Source organism: Sparus aurata, chromosome 14, assembly GCF_900880675.1.
Source record: "Sparus aurata chromosome 14, fSpaAur1.1, whole genome shotgun sequence".
NCBI lineage: Eukaryota > Metazoa > Chordata > Actinopteri > Spariformes > Sparidae > Sparus > Sparus aurata.
In genome coordinates this window covers 19695344-19717151 of record NC_044200.1, presented here as the reverse complement: position 1 = coordinate 19717151, position 21808 = coordinate 19695344, and the positions used below count along the sequence as shown (strand labels likewise).

Here is a 21808-nt window from a genome sequence, read left to right as displayed (position 1 = left end):
CGGCAAAAAAACATGCAACAACTAAACGTTACCACCAAGAAGTAGATCAACTGGCGAGACCAGGGTACTTAACTTAAGGTGGAACAAAGTTAAAGGAGTCAGAGCGGTGGAAGCATCCGCCAACAGGCCAACGGACGGAGCAGAATATGGGTTTGTAGTGCCATCTCAAATAGATGTCTTTTTTTAGGATAATGGGTTACGAGGGGTGGAGGGGGTAGACAGGAGTCATTTTGGTGAGAGTGATTTAGGTGACAGCTGCTGCAGTGATAAAATGGGCCAGATGGAACGGATACAAGGTGTTCAGACGTGTTTTACAGCAGCTGATGATGTAATAGCTGCTGGATAAAGTAATAATCGCCCGTCAAAATGTGATAAAACTTCTCTTAAGTCGGTTGAAATAGGAAAATAGAGTTAAACCTTAATAATAAATACCTGGCTGGCATTATCAGCATCACATTATCATTTTATAATAATTGGCATCACTGCAGCCCAGTTGCAAGGATGCAACAGTAGCATTTAAGGAAACCTGCCGACATTTTGAGACTTTTTTGTGGATATTTTTCATTGGAAGTCTCCAGCTGTGATCGTAGCAACCAAAACAGGTGTTTTAAGCCAAACCGTGATGTTTTCCTAACCCTAACCAAGAGGTTTCAGTGCCTAAACTTCATCAACTCAACACATCCACACCCCTAAATGAATGAGAAGGTTCGTAGTTTGAGTCATACGTTTTAGCAAAAGAAGTTCTTGGTTAGATTTAAGAAAACATTGTGGTTTGGGTTAAAATAACTGTGTTGCTTATGTGACTTCAGTTGCGTGAAACTTACCACCTACCTATGTTAAAATAACTTACCGTACACTTTTGGTTTCACACTGTACCTGAACAGAGGTCTCCTGGATGAAAGTCCTGCTGTCACGGTTCATCAAAAAAAAAAAAAAAAAAAAAGAACACAGAGGACGGCAGCTTGAATAATAAAAAGCAAGCTTTAAAAAAATGAACCAGGAGAAGCCAAACAGACACTGATGGACAAACGAAACACAGAAAAAGGGGAAAACAAACAAAGGCAGGAAGTGTTCAGAAAAACATGACACACGTGGATAAACTTCCAACATAAAACAGGAAATCAACTGAACTAAAACCTAAAACAACAACTCCTGTGCTTATTCCACGTCACCTGACTTCCTCCTTTGCTACTGGCTGGCAGTTTGAAGGCGAAGATGAGCATTTTCCATAATCCTTTGACATTTTATAGACCGCAGTTAATCGTTAATGATGATAATCGTTAGTTGAAGCTCTTAACTCCAGGCGAGGCCAGAGAAGAAAAACAAAACACAACAAAACTTTTCCATCACTCCGAGCCAAACCATTTAAATAATGCCATTTGGTAAATGTCATGGCTTTGGACTGCTATTAGTTGATTCCACTCAGTCTGTGAACTGTATCAGAATCCCATTGACTTTTACAGGGCATTTCAACAAAGGGCAGCCCAGCATGAGGTCCAGGTGTTGAGGGAGGCGTCTGAAGTCTCGTTACCGCGGCTCCGGCTCCAACATGGAGCCGTTCTATTCTTCAGAAAGACGGCTGGCCGAGCTTCAAAAAGCACTTTCATGGCGGGACGACAGAGACGTCTCCGAGACAGTGAGAGATTTGTGTCTTCTGCTCAAAGCACAGACAGTGTGACATTAGGTCGCCACAGAAGGTCTGAGCGCAATCATTTCCCATCACGAAAGACGCTTTGATTTGAATATTTGGGCTTTAAAGTGTCGACTCAGTTATCACGTAGTGGAGATAATGAGGTTTAAAAGGTGCACGGGTAGGCTCGAGTCATTTTCGGGCCGCCGGTGGAGAAAACGGGGCCGCTGTGATAAAGTCGAGCACGAGGAACAGGCCGAGGAAATTGCACAAATATGCCCGGCGTCGGTCCAGCCATGCGTCTCTCGCTCTCTCTGGCATCCTGACCCCTGACAACCTCTGCCTGGATGAGTGCCTCCCTGCACCGGGGACCCTGGAGATCGAGGAGATTGGCCGGAGAACGGAGAGCATGAAACCAGCTGATAATGAAATATGGCTGGGTTTTTCTACAAGGACGAGATAAAGCCTGCTTCTAATCTCTAACCCCCCCCCCAGAAATATCAGCCTCTCAGGATCTGGTGCTCTTTGTGGGGGCAGATGTGTTTATCTGCAGCCGTACACGCAAACAAATATTAAATATTTGGTGGGGAAATTGTAGAATAAAGGGCTGAAGTTCAATCAACGGCACGACGAGATCTCTCAGAGATAACAGACGAGTGTTTGTTCTGCCAAACGCAAAGACAAAATAAGCAACTGGGGAAATCCTGCTGCTGCCATTTCGTGTCAGGTATGTTGCATTTGGCAGCATCTTGATTTAATTGAGACCACTTGATTTTCTTTGAACTAGAGATGGAAACTGATGAGATCCTTTTGATTGACCAGTGCCATAACCGATTCTACGTACTGGTCCGATTGCTGGTACATTTTCTCTGTTATTGTTTCTGAATATTTCTTCTTGAAATGGACCGATTCTTCCCCTCCGCCATGACTCCTCCTTGTCGAAAGTTCCCGGCAGTGACGCACGAGTTTGACGTCTGTCAGAAAAACTTGCCGGTGTTGATAAAAAAAAAAATAAATGAATCGAGCTCGGAGGAAAACGCATTTCCAATGAATCAGACGATTTGGAACCAGTTCTCAGCTGAAAGTGGTTCTCTGTTCCCATCCCCGTTTTCTGTGACTGTTCTCTACCCTCCATAAAAAGAAATAATAAACATGTCAGGACACTTCTTACGGGCTACTGGCTGTTTTTTCTGGCTCTCCTTCTAAAGCAACCGCTGAAAGTTTGTTTTTTGCCATGCAGTGTTGGCTCGGAGGCTTGTACCACATCATGTCGACGCACCCGTGGACTGATCAGGAGCCCAAATGTGCAATTTGCTACAGAAGAGAAACTGATTTTAAAGTTTTTCATTATCTATATTTGTGTATGTTTAATAAAGAATACATCTGCTACATGAGAATATCTAAAATATACTGCAGGTTTTCTTTGTATTTAAAAAGGAGTATAAACTTTAGTTGGAGATCAACAACTCCTCACAAACTAATTAACTAAACTAAACTAAAATAATAATACAAATCAACAGATCTTGTATTTTTCCTGACATTAAAATGATCACCTTTAAATATGCTGTCGACCAAAAAGCTGAATAAGTCTCCTCCAGTTGCAAAAGACAAGAAACTACCTAGAAAAATACTGAGGACATGACCGTTGTGTCGCTACTTCCCTGCTAACGTCCGTCAGTCCCGTCCACAGAGCGGTCACTCCTCTGTTTGGTTGTAGTTTTATACACTTTCCACCATCTAATGAGTTTTCCTTCTATACAAACACACAACATGAACTGTCACTTATCTCAAAAAGGTTGTAGACATAATAACACGTTCTTGCAAAGCTTCAAAACAAAACAAAAAAAGAAACAACAGAAAATTGACATGCAACAAAACCCGTAATTCATCGGGCGCTGCTGTGACAGAAAGGATTCTACAGCTGTCTGAACTTTAGCCGTGGATGCTACCGAGCAGCCGCGGAGGCACATTTGAATTGTCTCTGCCCTCCAAATCACAGACACTACAACTTGTTCATAAAAATGCTAATAGGGATGATGGAGAGAGCCCTCCAGCACTTTGGATCAGCTGAAAAATGGCTGTTATCTGGGAATTTGGCTGACATTAGTGTTAATATGCTTCCTGTATAGATGCTGAACTCCCCACTCCATTCTGAAAGAAGGAATGAATGTGTTTTAAGAGCGTAAATAGAGGCTCCGAGAGGTGGATGGAGGTTTCATATCCACGGACCGGGGCCTTTATGCAGTCAGGCTGGTGATTGGCACGTTGAATCATAATGAATGTGAGTGTCGGAGGAGGAACTGAACCCCCCGCCACCGTCACAATGCATTACTGACTCAGTGGCATGGTATCATCACATCAAATTAGTCTTAATGAACACAAGCGAGTCGACTGAGGAGAGAGATAATCAAACTTTTATTAAATGTCTTAATCTTCTGTACATGCATAATGTAATGGGAAGAGAGATGGGTCTGTGATGTCTGTCTGCCAGGGGATGATCTTTACCCCAAAATATGTGGAAGCGGAGAAATCTATCGACGGACTAAAAACCTATTGATTAATTGCGGCGCTCGCTGAGCAGCTCCTCAGTGGAATAAAATGATCTACATACAGGAAGTAAAACTCCACCTCTACCAGCCAAGCCCTTTCCCTTGAGTAAACAAAAGAGATGCATTTTCAAATAGTATGTTCCTTCAGTTCATTTGGTTATTATCATACAGAAAAAATGCACTGTAGCTCACTCCACACATCTTAGATGCCATAAACAGAGCAGCTAATCGCGACCCAGTCGTCAGAATAAATGTTAGCCGAGGACGTTTCTGCAAAACTGAACATTTATGTGTGTTGAATTTTCTCGTGCTTGTGCTCTGGTTAGATTTAAGCACAAAAAGCACTTGGGGTTGGAGAAAAACATAATGGTTTGGATTAAAATATCTGTTTTGTTCACCGCTATCATGGATGGAGATGGTCTGACTTCCTGTGAGAAATATCCCCAGGTCTCTGAAAAACACCTGGTGTTATCGCCACAAAAACAGTTAAAAATACCTGCAGGTGTCTTTAAAAAACACAGTTTTGTTTCCACTAAAACAGCTGAAAAAGTCTGCAGGTGTCTTTAAAATTATCCTGCAGTTTGACTTGAACTGCAGTCAGCTGTTTGGATTGTAACAACACCACCTCCTGATGTGAACGGTAATTGATAAGCATCAAATGTGAACCTGATTTGCTACGATCGCTACACGTGTCAACCTTGGGCGTCTTTGCAGAAACATGAACTGCTCACATTATCTCCTGGCGACCGGGCTGCTAAACGTCTATCAAATATTGCAAAGACATAACTTGTAAACGAATTACAGAGAGCAAAATGCTTTTAAAAAAAAAAAAAGTCCACATATATACGAGGCGTGGGTTTCACCCTGACACATTTCATCAAGGACAAGAATAATACTCAGATGTTGAGATGCATAAAGAATATACTTGGTATGCGTTGGAAAGATTCAGAAAACAGTTTTTTCTTCATTCTGGTTCGATATTCTGTTGGGATTCAAACACTGAGAAATCACTGGGAATAAAATTGTAAGTCTGCAGTGAGTGTTCATTAAAAAAAGCTCCAGGCTTAAAGGACTTTTGGAGAATTGACAAATAAAAATCTCACATGCATCGCAAGGCACTATGCCCACTTTGGCTGATGGTACTGTAGCAGTAATTGTGTTGAATTTGGTCCAAGAGTTCCTCGACAGAAGCTCCACAAAGTTCACTGATGAAAGTGCACTTGGATTCAAACACTTCAACACTGGAGATCTTTTGACTTTTACCTGCAGGGTGGCTGCTGTGTGCACAAACATGGAGACTTCTTTCTTAAACCTCTAAACAAGTTTTAAAAGACTTTGTGTGCGCTTGTTTGTGCAGCACATACATTCATTTTACTTTTTGCTTTTTAAAGACCTTATCAAAAAAAAAAAAAAAAATCTAAAATGAACAATCTAGATGGCCTATGTACAATACATTTACATTAAATATGCATAAGATGACAGACAATCCCCACGAGACTGTCAGGACAGGAGAACATTAGCCTCTAGTTCACTCAGCTTTCACAACAAATGGAAGAAATCCCCCTCGGAGTGAGGCTGAGGACGACTACTTTACACTTTCACCTCTAACAGACAGAATCAAACAGATTAAAGGCCATGCTGCTGGACTGGAGCCAGGTCAGGAGAGAGGAGAGAACAGAGACGCTCCGTTGACGAGGGGGGAGGCTGCGCTGTTTGTCGAGGGAGGTTCTACCTCGTCAGCTGTCCCACCACTTTCAGAAGAGTCTTGTTCTCCTGTTTGAGTTGCTCGTTCTCGTCCTCGATGTCATCCAGGTCCTGAAAAAGGGCACAGCACAAAGCTCTGGGGTTAGAAAAGGTTTTACACGCATGAATATTCATCACCCTGCCTCTATACCTTCGAGGACCAGTCAGGTTGTAGTGTTAGTCTGGGAGTTAAAGCGAACATTACTTGCTGCCAGGTTTCCCCTCCTCTCTCCAGCCTGCAGGCCTCGATAGCAACAAATTAGACATTAACAGCTTCAATTAGCTGCAAATGAGAGAGGCTCTCAGTCGCCTCAGCGCTGCCTCATCGAAGTGACACTACTCATTTTCGTTTTCTTCCATCAGCAGTCATGATCGCACGGCTCCTGAGAATGAGGCAGACTGCACCGAGAGGAATTGAAGAAGTCAAACTCGGGAGGTCACGAGTTTCTGCACGGCATGTCGTCTCTGCTGCAGAGTGAGAGCGATAATAAGACCAGTGTAAGGTGGGACGAAGTGTCCTCACGCAGAGACTTTACAGCAGGTTTCAGATCTTTTCTTCTGCTCTAATCTTTCTGGCTCACAACTTCACTGTTTTGGCTCAGTCTCATCGCTCTCACGGTGCTGTTTTCAGTGAAAAAGCTCTAAAAACTCACTGTACACCACCGACTAACAGCACACAGATGAAGTAGGAGACTAGGTGGTGAACACAGCGGAGCTTTTGGCAGACTTCAGACTTCTTTTGAAACCCATTTCAAAGGATGCAGGTTAAAGGCGCCCACCAACAATTATTATTTCAGGTCAAACTTTGGGAAGAAAAACTACCACCTCATCATGAGTTGAAAGATCTCATCAGCTTCCATCGCACGAGTCACGAGAGCTCTCTACGAGACAGGATTTCTATTCAAAAGCATATGGAGGGGGAGATACAGGTCCAGCGGTTGAGCTTTATCTTTTCTTTCTCTCCCAAATAAACTTCTCCAGCGACTGAGGGTTCAATCTTCCTCTGCAGAGACGGCAGACTGGATCAGCCGTTATCTCCCGCTTTCCCATCAGGCCTTGCGGGAGCCTCTCTCAGGGACATTTCTGATGGCTATCGCCGCGTTGACCGTCCTTACATAAAGCCCTTCTCTTATGACCAGCTTCCTGCCCGTGTGATGCTATCAGCGTGATGCCTCCTGCAATATTGCACTGGTGGTGTTTGCAGATGGGCGGTGTGGTGTGTATCATAATGACCCGAATGTCAAGATAAAAACCGTGCAACATTCACCGGACTGGTCTCTGCTGTATTTGTTGGCAGAGGCGGATCCCTTGTTTAATTCTGATTGGCTCCACAGGGGAGAGCCGAGATCTCTTTCCCCTGAATATTTGAGACATGAAAGTCTTTCATTTGGATCCCCTCCTGCTGGACCTCCCTTTACAGATGCCAAAACAACAGAGATAAATTTGACCACCAGCCTCGTGACCCAGAAAACACGGGCAAAGGCTGCGAGCTGAGGAGGGATTATTGACAGTCTGGGGTGAAACAGAGCGGAGGTTCCAGAAGGTTTCACTCCCGCTGCTGAATATCAAGAATACTCAGCTTACATGAGCATCTCTTGACCCTGTGAACCCTGAACCACAGAGTGAAGAGGAAACAGGACCCCCGACCTGTGAGGTGAATCAGACTGAACAACACGCATGACCTCTGCTCGCGGGTTCACGTCAGTGTGAAACACCCCTCAGCGTGATGGCTGCAAGATCTGTCAAAAGCACTTCTGACTAAAACCAGAAAGTAAAGCGGCTTATCGTCACTCTTCTAAGCATTTTCATGTCTTAACTGATTTTCCTGAGGGAGGGCTTGGAATGCACTACTTCAGAGACTTTTAAGAAGAGCCACAACGACAGCGACTCTCACCAGGACGCTGTTATCGTGCCGAGCTTCCACACAGTTATTTTTTGTAGGCACTTACGCCCATTGTGTTCAACCCAAGGAAGAAGTGAAAGAAATGCCACCGCCAACATGTGAAAAGCTCATTTGTCTCTCCTTTTGCATGGCAACAAATAAGTTTCGTGATCTGTTTTGTTAAACAATGTTATGCATGCACGCTACTCAGCTACCACGCTACCAGTGACAGCCAAATAGGCCGTGGTACTTTTCAACAGAGCGGTTTGATATTCATCAATGTCTTAGCTAATTCGTTTATGCTGTCTTCCTGTGGCACACTGTGCTAAGGTCTGCCCACAATCTGCCCCAGATGTCCACATTTTTCAACTGGACAACAAAAGCAAACACACATCAGAGTTTTGTGGAGGCTCCAAGAGGAGTCAACGGACTCCGGGACGACACGTGTATACACAGAGCGATTTAATAACTGTTTCAGTCTCTGTTTCTTGTCATTTCATGTTTTCTCTTGCTTATCATACCCGATGTTGGATTTGGGAACTCACTTTGTCGCCTGGGCCACTTCTCTGATGTTGCAGTACAGTTTTGACTGAACAGAACTGGTGCTGCTAAGAAGTTTCTCTTTTGCTAAAGCTAGCTGTCAGATGAAAGACAGGAGGTGTTTGACTGAAGTTCGGCTGCAAACAGAATTGTGTTTCTTTGCCTGAACATAACGTAATCCTGAAAACCCAAATTCTGATCCGTTGTGGTTTGGGGTTTTTGGTTACTTCCTGTTTTATTCTCCGGTTCTATCCTGATGTGTCACATGTTTTGCTTTACACTTCCTGCCTTTTCTCCTGTTTACCTGTGCTACATTTGTTAATTAGCTCTTTGTGTATTTAAGCCTGTGTTTTTCTCTTTCTCTGTTGGCAGTCTCATTTCCTTTGTCAGTGTTTGCTCCTCGTGTGTCTTCTGTGTTCCAGCTCTTGCTCCCTGTGGCTTTCTGGTTTGTTCTTAGTTTTGTATTTCTCTTTTGGTTTTTTTTCTTGGATTCTCTTTAACCTGGCTCTGTTTCCTGCATTTGTGTTGCTGCGTTTAGATTCTTTAGATGCCAGTTTTGATAATAAAGCTTTTGTTTTTTAACTAGCCTCACATGATCTTGGCTTTGATTAATCATCAGGCTGGGAAAAATTGTTCTCCACGGTGGCTGATTGTTATCTTTGTCTACATCAAGGGCGGATTGATAATGCCACACTGACAGGGTGAAGATGGCAAGTAGTTAGTTAATGGCAGATGGCTCTACTTCACTGAAGAAAAGTACGAGGTGAAAATTCAGTTCAAATTCACACAAAATGTTACGTTTTAATTGGAGGTTCTTTGAACTCTGAATGCTGGACTCAGACCAGTTATCCATAAAACATTCAGCCTGAGAAAACATCAAACGAAAGTGGACTGAGAGATTTCACCTCACTGTGATACAATAAAATAGAAAAAGAAACAGGGTGTTCAGAACGTTTAACGCTTTGTGTTTGTGGTGGTTTTTCAGCTGCAATTTTGTCCTTATTGATCTTTTTGTTTGTGGGCTTTATTCAACAAAACCATCTGTCCAACCTCTTAGTTGAAGCTCACAACAGCGCTTGTACGATAGGACTGAAAATAAAAACTGAAGCTGACAAAAAGATAAAAAAGAAAATGCTTCTCAATTTGCTTGACACATGCAATCACGTCTGAAATTCTTTCCAACCAGGCTGCAAATTTGTTTTTGTCGGATAAATCAATAAGACCTTCACCTTCCACATTGACCAGAGACTTTTTCGGTATAGATGTGCAACCACTGGTGTTTTTTTGTACGATGTTCAAAATGCTAATTTCCCTCACAGTAACATTTGCTGTCATCGCGTGTAAATCCAAAAATGTGTTTTTGTTGTCCAAATCCTAATGGACTGCACAGAAATCACTGTTGAAAAACACATAGCTATTATACACAACTCCTCTAAAAATGCCAAATGATGATTTAGAGCCCCCGCAGGCCTCCCACGCATGAGAACACAAAGGAACGCTCAAAATATCAGACACCAGAGCAGAAAATGAACGCTGGCTGGACTCACTCTGTTCAGCAAGTCAATTTCCTCCTTCAGCTTCCCGATGAGGTCGTCTTTGTCCTGGTGGGCCTTCAGCAACCTGACGTTCTCCTGGCGCTCTCTGGCCAGCTCCTGAAAAACACACAAACGCACACGATTCAGCACGATGATTACATGAATGATAAATATTTTCACCAGCTGAAAACAGTGCGTCACATCTGGTTCAAACCCATTGCTACGGGACCACAAACTGCTCTGTAATTACTTCAGTTTTATGAGAAATGGTAATTGTCAGATCCAGAAACACTTTGGCACACAAGGCGCTGGATCACTGCCGCCTGAAAGGAACAACTCAAAATTAACTTTTATAAACAAATTGTATACAGATCACTACATCTGGGACCGGGATGGCTGTAAAGGGCTCCAAGTATTTTAGGTCTTGTCATTTAAAGTTGAGGTGGGCATTGTGCCAAACGGCTGTGGGAAGGAGGAGGTGGAGCAGGAAGTCGAACCTCTCGACATACCTGTTGATTTTGAGAGTAATCCGTCCTGTGTATAAACTGTTGTGATGTTAAACTGAAGCCTTCAACAGACTATTGTATTAAAAGGACATTTTACATCCCCAAAACATCTGGTGTAAAAAGGATTTAGTCAATAAAAGGACTGACTTTTTGTTACATGACAGTAATTATATAATTAAACATAATTTTCTATTTCCAAATTCAAAAGCTTTTCTCAAAATACTGAATCTGTAATAATCGACACAACACTTGTCAGTGAACAGAGCATTAACAATCCTTTTTTCTGCGCTGCGCTTTTGTGTTGCTTTCAAATTGTACTTGATTAAAAAAGCCAGTGTGTTCCTGTCAGCCTCCGTCAACAACAACGGGGAACTAAATCAATAGTGTTCCTTACTGAGAGGGACGGTATGTGCGCTATTAACACACAAGTTCTAACATGCGCTAAACTGTTAACGTGTTGTTTGGGAGTATGATGCAAATGAAGACAACAAGGCACAAAGCCTCATGTAGCAGATATAAATACAGTTTGCTCAAAAGTTTTGTGACTCAAGTCTGGTAATATTTGGCTTTGGAGAACAGGTGTCTCTAATCGTTTTTAGACAGGGCACCAAGCCGCCAATTTGCCCGTCCTTTTGGCGGCTTGGTCCGCGTTTTTAGACAGAGGCCGGCAAATTGGGGGTCTGTTTTGGTCCGCCGATTTGCCGCCTCGGAGGGTACACTTATTTCCGCCTCGCCTGCTATCTAAAACCGAGGCGTCAATGTGCCGGCCCCTGCGTGAGATGGGCGGAGGTGTCAATGACCTGCACTGTTGTGCGACCCACAGCCGGGGAGTTTCAAAACCAGGAAACAGCTGATCACAGCAGTCAGTCCATCACTTCATCCGCGGACATTAAGATGAGCAACTGGACAGCTGCTGAGATCCAGGAGATGCCAGCGTCTCCTGGATCTCTGTAGCTGTTTGGTTGTGTTAGCTTGTTGTTGTGTCGGCAAACTAAGACCGGTCACTACTTTCAAATTAAAAGCCCCCCGCTAAGAACCCAGTTCTAAACTTCAATGGGGTGCAATATAAAGCTCTTATTTTGAAGTCAAATTTGTTGTCACTGTTCACAGCCCAGCTTCCAACTACGCCTACCTCAGAGGCGGCTTTTGGAAAAGGAGGAATATCACGCCTCCGTTTTACCTTCGTCTTACCTTGGAGCAAATGTGCTGCCGTTTCTATCTAAAAAGGGCTAGTGAGAGACACATTTAATAGATTAGAACAGTATAATACCCAGAAGAATAAAATCTGTATCTCAGGAGATTTTAAACGTTTAAATGGTAGGGTTCAATTTATAATGATCACAAATAAGGATATAAAGTTTCAGCCTGGAGTCTCAAGAGTTTTACCTGCCAGTTATCTCTTATGAACAGCCGACAGAACAATGTGCACACAAAATAAGTGTGTGAAATGTGATTTTTAACGTGTTTCTAGACATCAGACTCAGAGAAACATCTCACATGGAAAGACACCGAGGCCACAGCAGTACTTACTTTAAAAACCTTTTCTTTGAAAGCCAACCGAGTGACATTTGATTCCGAGTAGACTTTCTACAGTGGCAGCAGTGAGGGGGTTGAGTGCCTGATAGGAACGGTGGAGGCGGAAAAGACATATCTGCACTGTAAAAGGTCATCTCCTCAACAACACTGAGGAGGATTTCTGCCAGCGCTGAGCCGCAGTTTCCAGCCAGAAAATCAGAACCCGGGCGGCCGCTCAAAGGACTCAGAGTGGAAATTTGTCTAAACAAAGTGCTGCTGATAGAGGCTTTCAGTCGGCCAGAAGAGTTTTGGATCGGCCCTCACACAATTTGGGGAGCATTGAAAAGTTGATGGGATTTGGAAATAATGCCAGATGTCAATCTTTAAGGTGTAACTTTACATTTCCAGGGAGGAAGAGGAAGGAAAACCCTCTGAAACTGAGCTTCAAATTTTCTCTCACTTACTGATATTTCTCCAGAAGTCATGTCCTATCTCTGTTTAACACATGTGGCCTACAATACAGTGAGGATTTATACATGTGTACATTTGTGAAGATCAGTAGCTGGTGGGTCAGGAGGGACTGCAACAGCCGAAGTGGGCAGTGTGTTTACTGGGGAGACTACAGGTCACAATCCCCTGTATTAACTCTGCTGCTGAGCACCTGAGGAGAAGCTGGAAAATACGATGCTACCAAGCAGATGAATCACAGTTGTTGTGGTCTGTGTCGCTATGTATGTTTTGGTTCAAGCCAGGGCAGTAGCAAGCACGAAAACACACTGTGACCATGTCCTCAGTATGGTTTCTGAGTATTCACGGGATTTACATACATGAGAAAGAGTTTCCAGCAGTAGGCTTTTGAAGCTGATTCTAATAAGGAGACTTTATTCTTAAACTAGACATTTTATAGGTGTTTTTTTCTACATAGAAATGTGATCAAATTAAATTCTGTATCCCTCTCACAGAGTCATGTTCTTGGCAACTTTCAAATAGCTTTTAGACTTTGGTGTCGGGAGATGAAGTTCCCAGAAAATTTAATTGAAAAGCGAAAGTATGAAATGTGATTAAAAAAAATGTTTCAAGGCTTTTAGGGGTGGACAATCCGTGTCTTCATGTCTTTCACAACTTGACCAATGAAAATCTATCTGCTCATTTGCCATCAGGTTGAAAATATGGACGGGAATAAATGTAAAAAAAACAAATGAGCAAAAGGAGAATAAGTGAGAGAACTAATGAGAGCAGAGTGGATGAGTAAAAAAGAAACACTGAACAGAATCTAAAATGAAACATGACTTATTTTCTTTTCAACTGTGGTTACATGTCCAATTTAAAAAAGCAGCAGGAAGAGTATCTCGACCGGCCGCAGAGACGCAGCCAACAAGACGTCCCATTAAATATCAAGCCTGTTTGATAAAGACGGACTTTTGAGTCTCATTCCGTTCGAAGCTGCACTCTCAGGAACAACAGGCGCTGACCTTCTCACAGCAGGGAGCTAATAAAACCTGCCAACATGTGTATTCTGACTCATCTGCACCCAGTTAGGAAACAGTCCAGTCTGACTGCAGATGCCCACATTTACTCACCTCTCAGCTTTCAACTATTGCTTTTTGGTGACAAATGGGTCGTTTTTGACTGGAAACTCTCGCTGTTGATAAGTGAAATTAAGTGGTTCTTGTTTGCATATCTTTTAATTTAGGATCGGTACAGTTTTAATTAGTATCAGTGGTGATTGTAACTGATCAGTAGTACAAAGACGGGGTCAGAAGACGTACCTTCTCCAGCTCCTCCATCCTTTTCTCCAAACTTCCTGGTGCTGCAGCTCCTCCATCTCTGCGACGGTTGTGTCGCTGTCTGCTGTTCCCGCCCATCTCTTCCTCAGATCCCTGCCCTGCAGAGCTGTTACAAACACAAACACACAAAACATTAATACCTCATACAAATAAAACACTCATGCATCTGTAACTTCAAATTCTTCACATGCAAAATAAAGTTGGAGCACAGTGAATTTTGTGGCGATGTACATTACATAAAGTGTCCAATACTGTATTCACAGTGAGGCTTGTTTGAAGGTATGAATCATACCCACATTATTAAGCTTCAATGGGATGACACATCCATCATCAAAAGAACAGGTGGGAATATCTTCAGCGTGTTTTGCCCTTTCAATTAGGCATGCATTATTAACAGCCCTCTGCCTTTTATTCCATTAATGGAGAAAAGGCCGTCGAGGGTTGGCAACTCTGGTGCAAAAAGGATTCTGATTAAGAAACAATTTACATATTACAACTTCAAACAGGCTCAAGAATAGTCCGGGAACTTGTGCGTCACTGTTCTTATGCTGGTGAGGGAAAAATAAAATGTTTTTAAAGGTTTTTGTATGCAGCTTGAGCAGAACATTAACCTTATCTCCTCTTTACTTCCTCGCTGCCTGGAGACGGATTCCAGGTCAGAATATTCATGTGCAGTTTATTTTCTTACTGACCTTATTTCAATAATTATTGACGTGGAAACTTGGAATGAGTTGCCGGCTCCGTACACCCCCCTGACAACAAAAACTCCACAAGGAACAGATTGTGCCAGGTTTATAAAATCTCCCTGGGAATCAAATTATTGGGGAGTCTGTAGGCTTCACTGAACTGTCTGAAGGGGGCTGTCTGCATATTTCTACAGTTGAAACAGACAGAGAAGCTGCTGGCAAGACAAAGAACAAATAGAACTCCTTTTGTACCATCTGCACTCCTTTCAGGATCTGCCAAATATGATGTCCCCATTATTAGACTACTTTACAAAGTGCTTTTAACTCAGAGAGTGAAGAGGCAGCAGTGGGCAATCTGGTTAAAACTGTCAAAACATAGATAATTGTTTTTTCTTCTTTGGCATTCTTGGCTCTTACTGGATAGATGACAATAGAAGGGAGGGGTAGGACATGTAACAGGAGTCCAGGATTCTGGAAAATTCGATTGTAAAACCATTATTTGGTTAAATAACAAGGCAGGAATATCTTGTTTTGCTGATTTCGTGGCTTTACTGCCTCAGAGGTCCAGGTAATTCATCACACTGACGTACAAATGCTGTCTACCTTGAGCAGTTTAGCACTTACTGATGTCTTATTACACAAAAGCTACTTACTTTGCCTGATAGGAGCCGAAATAAACACTGAATTTTTCTTCGTAAGTGGGAGGGGCTCAGCTGTAAAAAGGTGATGTCACTTACTAATGTGCACCAATCAGAGTTGAGCAAAATATGCATCCATATCTGATGTGTGTTGGCGGGTTCTTTGGTCACTGCCTATCCAATCTGATCAAACCACAAGAAGCTTGCTTTGATTGTTACCTATTCTGAGATAAACATTAACAGCAAAAATACAAAATCATTTAATTCCTATGGAGATTTAATGCACTAGGGTTCGGTCTTAAAGGGTAACTCCACCAATTTTACATATTAAAGTGAGCTTACAGGAGAGTTTTACCACATATGTGAAAAAGTGGTATAAAGCTTTTTATGGCGCCACAGGAAACTGAATGCAGTCTGACAAATTGCCTTCAGTGATGTCACTCAGTGGCTATGTTGCATTTTGGGTAATGTAGGCACCAATGTTTTGAAAAGTAAGAAGAATGTATAGAATAAATAAGGCGATATCATTTGTTCATAATGAGCCCAACAGTGCCCAACCAGTGGACTGCATTTCAAAACCTGGTACCTACACGACCCACAATGCAACTCAGCCACAGACTGACCAATGTAAACAGTTTATCAGATTACATGCAGCTTCTTCTGGAGCCACAAAAGGCGTTATACTTTTTTTTTACACCATGTGAACAACTGATGGAGATGAATAAAGAACATTTTTTGAAACATTAAAATGGATTATCCACATCGGCTCCAGAAATACTAATAAATGCTTCATGCAATCAGTAGATTCCTGGGTGGGTGGTTTGGTTTAGCAGTCACTTTTCTTTATGGTTATTAGTGGACACCAATATGAAAACGTGACAGATCACTCAGTCAGACTTTATTCAGGATATTGTGAGCTCTGAAAATACAGGCTTCAATTCTTTATCTGAACCTTTTCTTCTTTCTCTACAGAGGCTATGGTTCCATTTCTTACACAGAGGCAGAGGCGATGTTTTTCTGTACCTTGACATTTACAGAACCAACAGCTTATTTTCGCTCATTCTTACAAAGAGCCAAACATTGCAGCAGCCATCGCTTTTGATCAAGAGGAAGTCCTTGAAATACTCTCCTTGGCACTCGCCCACACCAAGATAAAGTGCGTTTCATTTGTCTCTCTCACGGACTCCTCCTTTATCGGCATGAGCACACACGCAAATACACCACACATATACATTACAAAGAGAGACAACAAATCATCCCCTGACGACGATGCCTAAAAAGAGCCAACCACAAAACAATGCCATGCCTTGTGTGTCTAAATCCATGCATGTCATTATGTTTTGAGAGATATCTCCCACACACAAGCAACAAACACATACAGGTACTCTAGGGTGCTCAGCAGGTGTTGAAGCCAGGCCTAAACATCCATGGCCTCGATACTAAATATCACACCAAGGCCCATTAGCATCCCGCAGGGTGAGGTCTGGGGGAGAGAGAGGCTGAGCCAGTCACACACTCTTGGGAGCCTCAGCAGGAGGGGAGGAGAAAGCTAGACAGGAGAGCCTAGAACAGCAACATCCACAGGTATAACAATGTCTCTCACAAACTCAAGTGTCAATGTGGATCAAGTTAAAGCCACAACACACAGTGCTCAACCATCTGCTTAACACCCCGCCTTGCTCTGAAACCTGCTATCCCTACAAAAGGCAAGAAAACATAAAGATGAGCTCAATTCACAGACATTTTAAAGACATAATCAGTAATATCTCCCTGTCCCTTTACACAAAATTGTTTTGTTTTTGAATGCTCTAATCTCCCAGGCTCCCTGAACTATCCAAGATGACCAACGGCACCGCTGCAGTTTTGCTTTTTCATCTGTAATTTGGTGAAACTTATGAAGTGATGGGATTCAAGCTCGTCTCTGACAGCTAAATCTTTCTGCATCATTGCTGTAGGGGAAGAAAAACACTCTGGCTCGCTTGTAATTCTTTAAACCAATCACAATCATCTTGGGCACTGCAAAGCCTAGGATGCAGCAGCAGGGAACTTGTTTTGGTGGATCATATCACGAGGGGAGCAATTTGAGCCCCAGAAAACTCCAACAAAAATGAAAGTTAACAGCGGCTAGCTTGTTGACATTGTTACCGCTTGCGAACAGCTTAAGGCTAATTTATGCTCAACGTCAGACAACATAAGCATTAATACAGACGGAGCCTTGACTTCACACTCTGCATCCATTTTGTATGGTTGTCTGAAAGCTTTTGGATATAAAACAGCAGATCAGTACCTCTGCTGGTCATGGGGGTAGTGTAGCAGTGTAGCCAATAGTTCAAGCGGGACACGACCACATGACAAACAGAGGTGTAAAACCTTTGTTTGATGCTACTTTTCCAAAGAGATAAACAGTTAGTACAGAACAGCTGGGAGGAGACTGGTAAATGGCGAAGGAAAAGTGGTCTTGCGAGCCTGACCAATGTAAAATTATCAGCCATCTTCTTCTGGTAACATCGTCAAAGGCTGGAAAATATCCATATCTTTCATTCCAAGATTAGATAATGAGGTAAAAGGTTTTAATACAAAGGGAGTTTTGCGGAGAAACTATGCTGACAAATAACTTGAATTAAACTGAAAAAAGTCTGACCGAGACAGGTTGACAGGTGAAGGTTGGCAGAAAGGAAGTAAATTAGAGAGAGGTTTCTCTGAAGTTGTTCTATCAGCTATCTTTTGCTGCCCAGTACCACCTGGTAGGTTATCCGCTGCCGAACTGCGGACCATCCAAGTGTAGCCAGGCCAGCTGATGAGAGCAGCTGCCGTAATGAAATGGCCAAACTGAATGTCAGCTGCTGAACTTGGCTGCTGGGGTTGCCCACAACTTCACGGTTTGGTTGGAAGCACACACCGGACACGCACAAGAGGTTCTCAAAGGACTTCAATCCTCACAGTGCAGCCAGGATCAACAATATAAGTATTGAAGTTGGACAGTGTTGATCACTTGGCAATGGAAAACATTTTAAAATCTGCCTATTATTGAATCGATACTGTAGTGTAATGGAAGCAGTTGATCTATGTTGACCACATTTTTGTGCTCCATTATCTCTGCTCTCTATTTTTCTTTCAGTTTTAAAACCCTTCATCATATGCCAGAACAATCCCGACCAAACTGAAGCACACATGTCAGACTCTAAAACCTTTCAGAGCAAATGATTTACTTTGTACAACCCTTGCCAGCTATGGTAGCAAAGTGATGGACTGAACAAAGTGTCCAAGGTCCAGATGGTGTCCTGTGAGCTACTGTTCAAAACAGTCATCTTTCTGTAGCTATGAAAAGAGCAGCACTGAAGGGGGAAGAAAACAACAATGACGCACCAGAAACAGGCCCTCGGACTATTTCAGAGGGAGTCTGTTCTCGTAGTTAATGACTCAAACTGCTGTTTCTCATCCCGATCTCTGTTCAGTCTCTTGACACAGTACTACTGATGCTGAAGCAGATAAACTCCCAGTGTCAGGACAATAAAACAAGTCTCACCTCTTGTGGCGGCCACTTCCAGATCTCGGGGTTTCCTGAAACAAAAAGAAAAGAATAACCTTAAGTCCAGAAACAATGACACAAAGATCTTAAGTCGTTGCCAGTGTTTTGCAGGTTTGTCCCTAATTTCAAGTCGTACTGTAATTTCAGAGATATCAGAATGAGGTTTTAGGAATCATCTATTGTGTTCATCTGCCTTGGGTTGTGTTGCTTCACCACAGAGGAAAAAATCCCATCTACAGGATAAGAGAAATTTATCAGGAGCAGCATTCATAGACGCCTTAAGGTTGTGTATGAGCGTTTGTGAATCGCAGCTGCTGAGCTGATATATAGATGAGCTTTGTTGCATTTAATAGCTCAGCAGGAGCCCTGTAGCCCTGGGGCCTGGAAGGCAATCTTGCTTTGCAACATGGAGGTGTATGTTTATCTTCTTTTCCCATTATTGTATGATCTAAAAGGTTGTTTAGATCTGTACAGCAGTGATGCTCCAATAAAGTTGCCTTCGGTACAATAGCGCTTCCCTCAGAAGATGAGGCGTGTCACAGACGGGGTGAGATGAATACGCATCTCGTCTTTCCTAAGGTCTTGTGCAGTGAAGGGTCCCGGGTTTGATTGAGGGGCCTTGGCTCTGCCGCTATCCATCAGTCAGAACTCGGCTTTAGCGGGTGAAGGGAAACGTTGCGCCCGACTCTTAGCATGCGCCAGCCTCTCCCGTCTCAGTGACATATCATCCATTACCTGGGGATGAAATTCCGGCCGCCGTCTCCTCCCTGGCTCAGGCCTGGATAGATTTACTAAGATGGAGGACAGTAAGAAGGCCATGTGCAGCAGCAGCAGCAGCAGGTTGTACACTAGGTAATACCTCATCTGCCCAGGACAAAAGGTTCGAGCAACACCTGGATTTAAGAGCAATTCGATTAATGTTGGCATTTTCTAGGATTTGTTGTAATCCAACAGCTGCCATAGCTGCACTTAAAAAGCCTTATCTATTTTAGTCTTATCAGGAATTTATTCAAAGGCTGACAGGTGGTTCTACTCTTCAAGTGTAGTCTACTCCAGAGAGCCTGAGCTACAGCTGCATGTTATGGTAAAAAAATAAAAATTGAGATGTTTTGACAGATATTATGATTCACAGCTGGTGGTAATGGTATTTTTTCCCCCTTTTTACTCATCACAGTGTAACATTTTCTGGGTTCGTACCACACAGACATGCTCTCTTAAATCTGTAGAACAAGATTTGAAGTGCAGGGCATCCTTGTGTACGACAATACTTAATTTTCATCCTTTGTTGTCACATATTTTACTTTTTAAAAGCAAAATTGCAGCTCCTGTGATTTGGATATTGCACTTGGGCATATTGTGATTTTGATAATATTACAATTAACTGCAGCCCAAGCCTGAACCCATTCAGTCTGATACAGAGTAAGACTTTAATCATGGAGACTTTTAGGATATTAGAAGCAAACTGTGCATACTGGGGTTTGGGGCTGCAGCTAGCAATTACTTTCAGTGACGATGAAATTGTTAATGAGTTGTCATTTATTCAATTAGTCGTTTGGGCCTTAAAATGCCAGAAAATTGTGAAAAAAAATGTTGATGATAGTTATTTTCTCAATAAAATGTCGGAAAGTTATGAAAAATGTCAATTTCCCAGAGCAGTGATTTAAAATGTTGCAATCATGATGACATACTCACAAAAAAAAGTAAAGACAATACAGAAAAAAAGAAGTGAGGCGCCGTAACATTTTTCAAGATGAGATATAGTTTTCAAAATAGTTGTGAACCCAGATTATCTCTATAACTGAGCCTCCAGTTAATACATCTCACAGTGTGGATAGAAGAAATGCTGTCTAAATGTAAATGTGTGTCTACTCTCTGGCTTCTACAGTCTAGTGTAAAAATCTTTAAAAATACAAGTGAACTGGAAACCCAGTCTGCTGGCTTCCAACAGGAAACACCGGACGATGTAGGAAGTAATTGTTTGCTTTCACATTTCCCTGCAAATTTCAATACATGAGTTTTGGAAATTCTGTATGCGGCAATTCATATTCCAAGTTTGCTGTCCTACTGACAGGGGTCAGTGGACTGGATTGATGATTTTCTGAGGTGAAAACAGGTTGAAGTATGCGTCAAAACAATAATATGAAGGGAGGTCACAGCGGTCAGCAGACGTCATGAGGCTATGCCAATCCTCATTTGCACTCTGTGATATGTGCAGTCAAAACTAAAGAGCGAGACTGATTCTTATGTGATGTTGAGTATCGACAGGGGGTTTACCTCAGGCATCAACTGACTGGCAAGGGAATAAGAGAAGAAGAAGATAATTTTTTTTGACTAGTGTGAATGAAATCCTGGTGCTGCTCCTGTCCAATCACATTCAGAACAAGCACATATTTACAAAAGTCCATGAAGTTGATGAGGAAAAACAGTGAATATTTTGTCTTTGTTCTTGTTTCAGTTATTCTTTTTTTGTTATCAGGGTTAAAGGTTGTTGAAGGATTGTCGATGCTTGATGTTGACTGCACACTAGTCTTTACCAGAATAAAATAAATTACTCCTCTTCAAATCCTCTTCAGTGTTCAGTTGCGTTGACTGCAGCTAAGCCCAGAAAACACTGTGCTATAAATAAAAGCACCATATCTGATCTGTAAATAATCACTTGCACTGTGTCAGATTCTCATGCTAATTCATTATCTTGTAGTCTGAGAGCTGCAGAGAGTCTCAGCTAGTTACACTGAAGCAGCAGGTCCACCCTTCTGCAGATGCATAAAAAACAAAATGCCATTTATGTGTCAAACAGGGTTCCACCCTTTCTAATCTTTACTGGGACTATATTCACCCTGAAAATAAAGTTTTTTCCTCTTTCTCCTGCATTAACATTTTTTAAATCATTTATAATCTCAAGGTCATAACAGTGGCAGTATGTGATACACAAATCCACATGGCATAAGGTGACATTAAGTATTTGACAACTAGAGAAAGGACAAACTAATACGTGGGCTAAACTGTGTAGCATGGATCTGTTTTCAATCATAAACAGTAGCTCGCAGCCACCATGAGGATAAATGGATCGTCCCAATCTTTTCCGTGGCTGCACGAAAATCTGAAAATGAAATCATATCGTGTTTACAGAAAACACCCCGGACTTCATTTTTTGCACCTTTTGGCAGTCTTTCACAGTGAGGGACCCCCTGTCCCGGATATGAATCTGCCAGACAAGGTCAAATAAATTCATGCATGACTTCCTCGCTGCACACATTACGAGCCCGGG

At 42.4% G+C, this 21808-nt stretch overlaps 1 protein-coding gene across 1 annotated transcript in view; it reads right to left on the bottom strand.

The window, feature by feature from the left end:
* Positions 1-4022: 4022 nt before the first annotated feature.
* Positions 4023-21808, bottom strand: part of pawr (PRKC, apoptosis, WT1, regulator) — a 64965-nt gene continuing 47179 nt past the window's right edge. Inside the window, exons 4-7 of the mRNA XM_030440200.1 lie at positions 18538-18572; positions 13670-13793; positions 9892-9996; positions 4023-5994 (exon numbers count right to left, since the gene is read on the bottom strand). Coding sequence (XP_030296060.1) covers positions 5908-5994; positions 9892-9996; positions 13670-13793; positions 18538-18572 — 351 coding nt within the window. The 3' untranslated portion in view covers positions 4023-5907. The remainder of the gene's footprint in view (positions 5995-9891; positions 9997-13669; positions 13794-18537; positions 18573-21808) is intronic.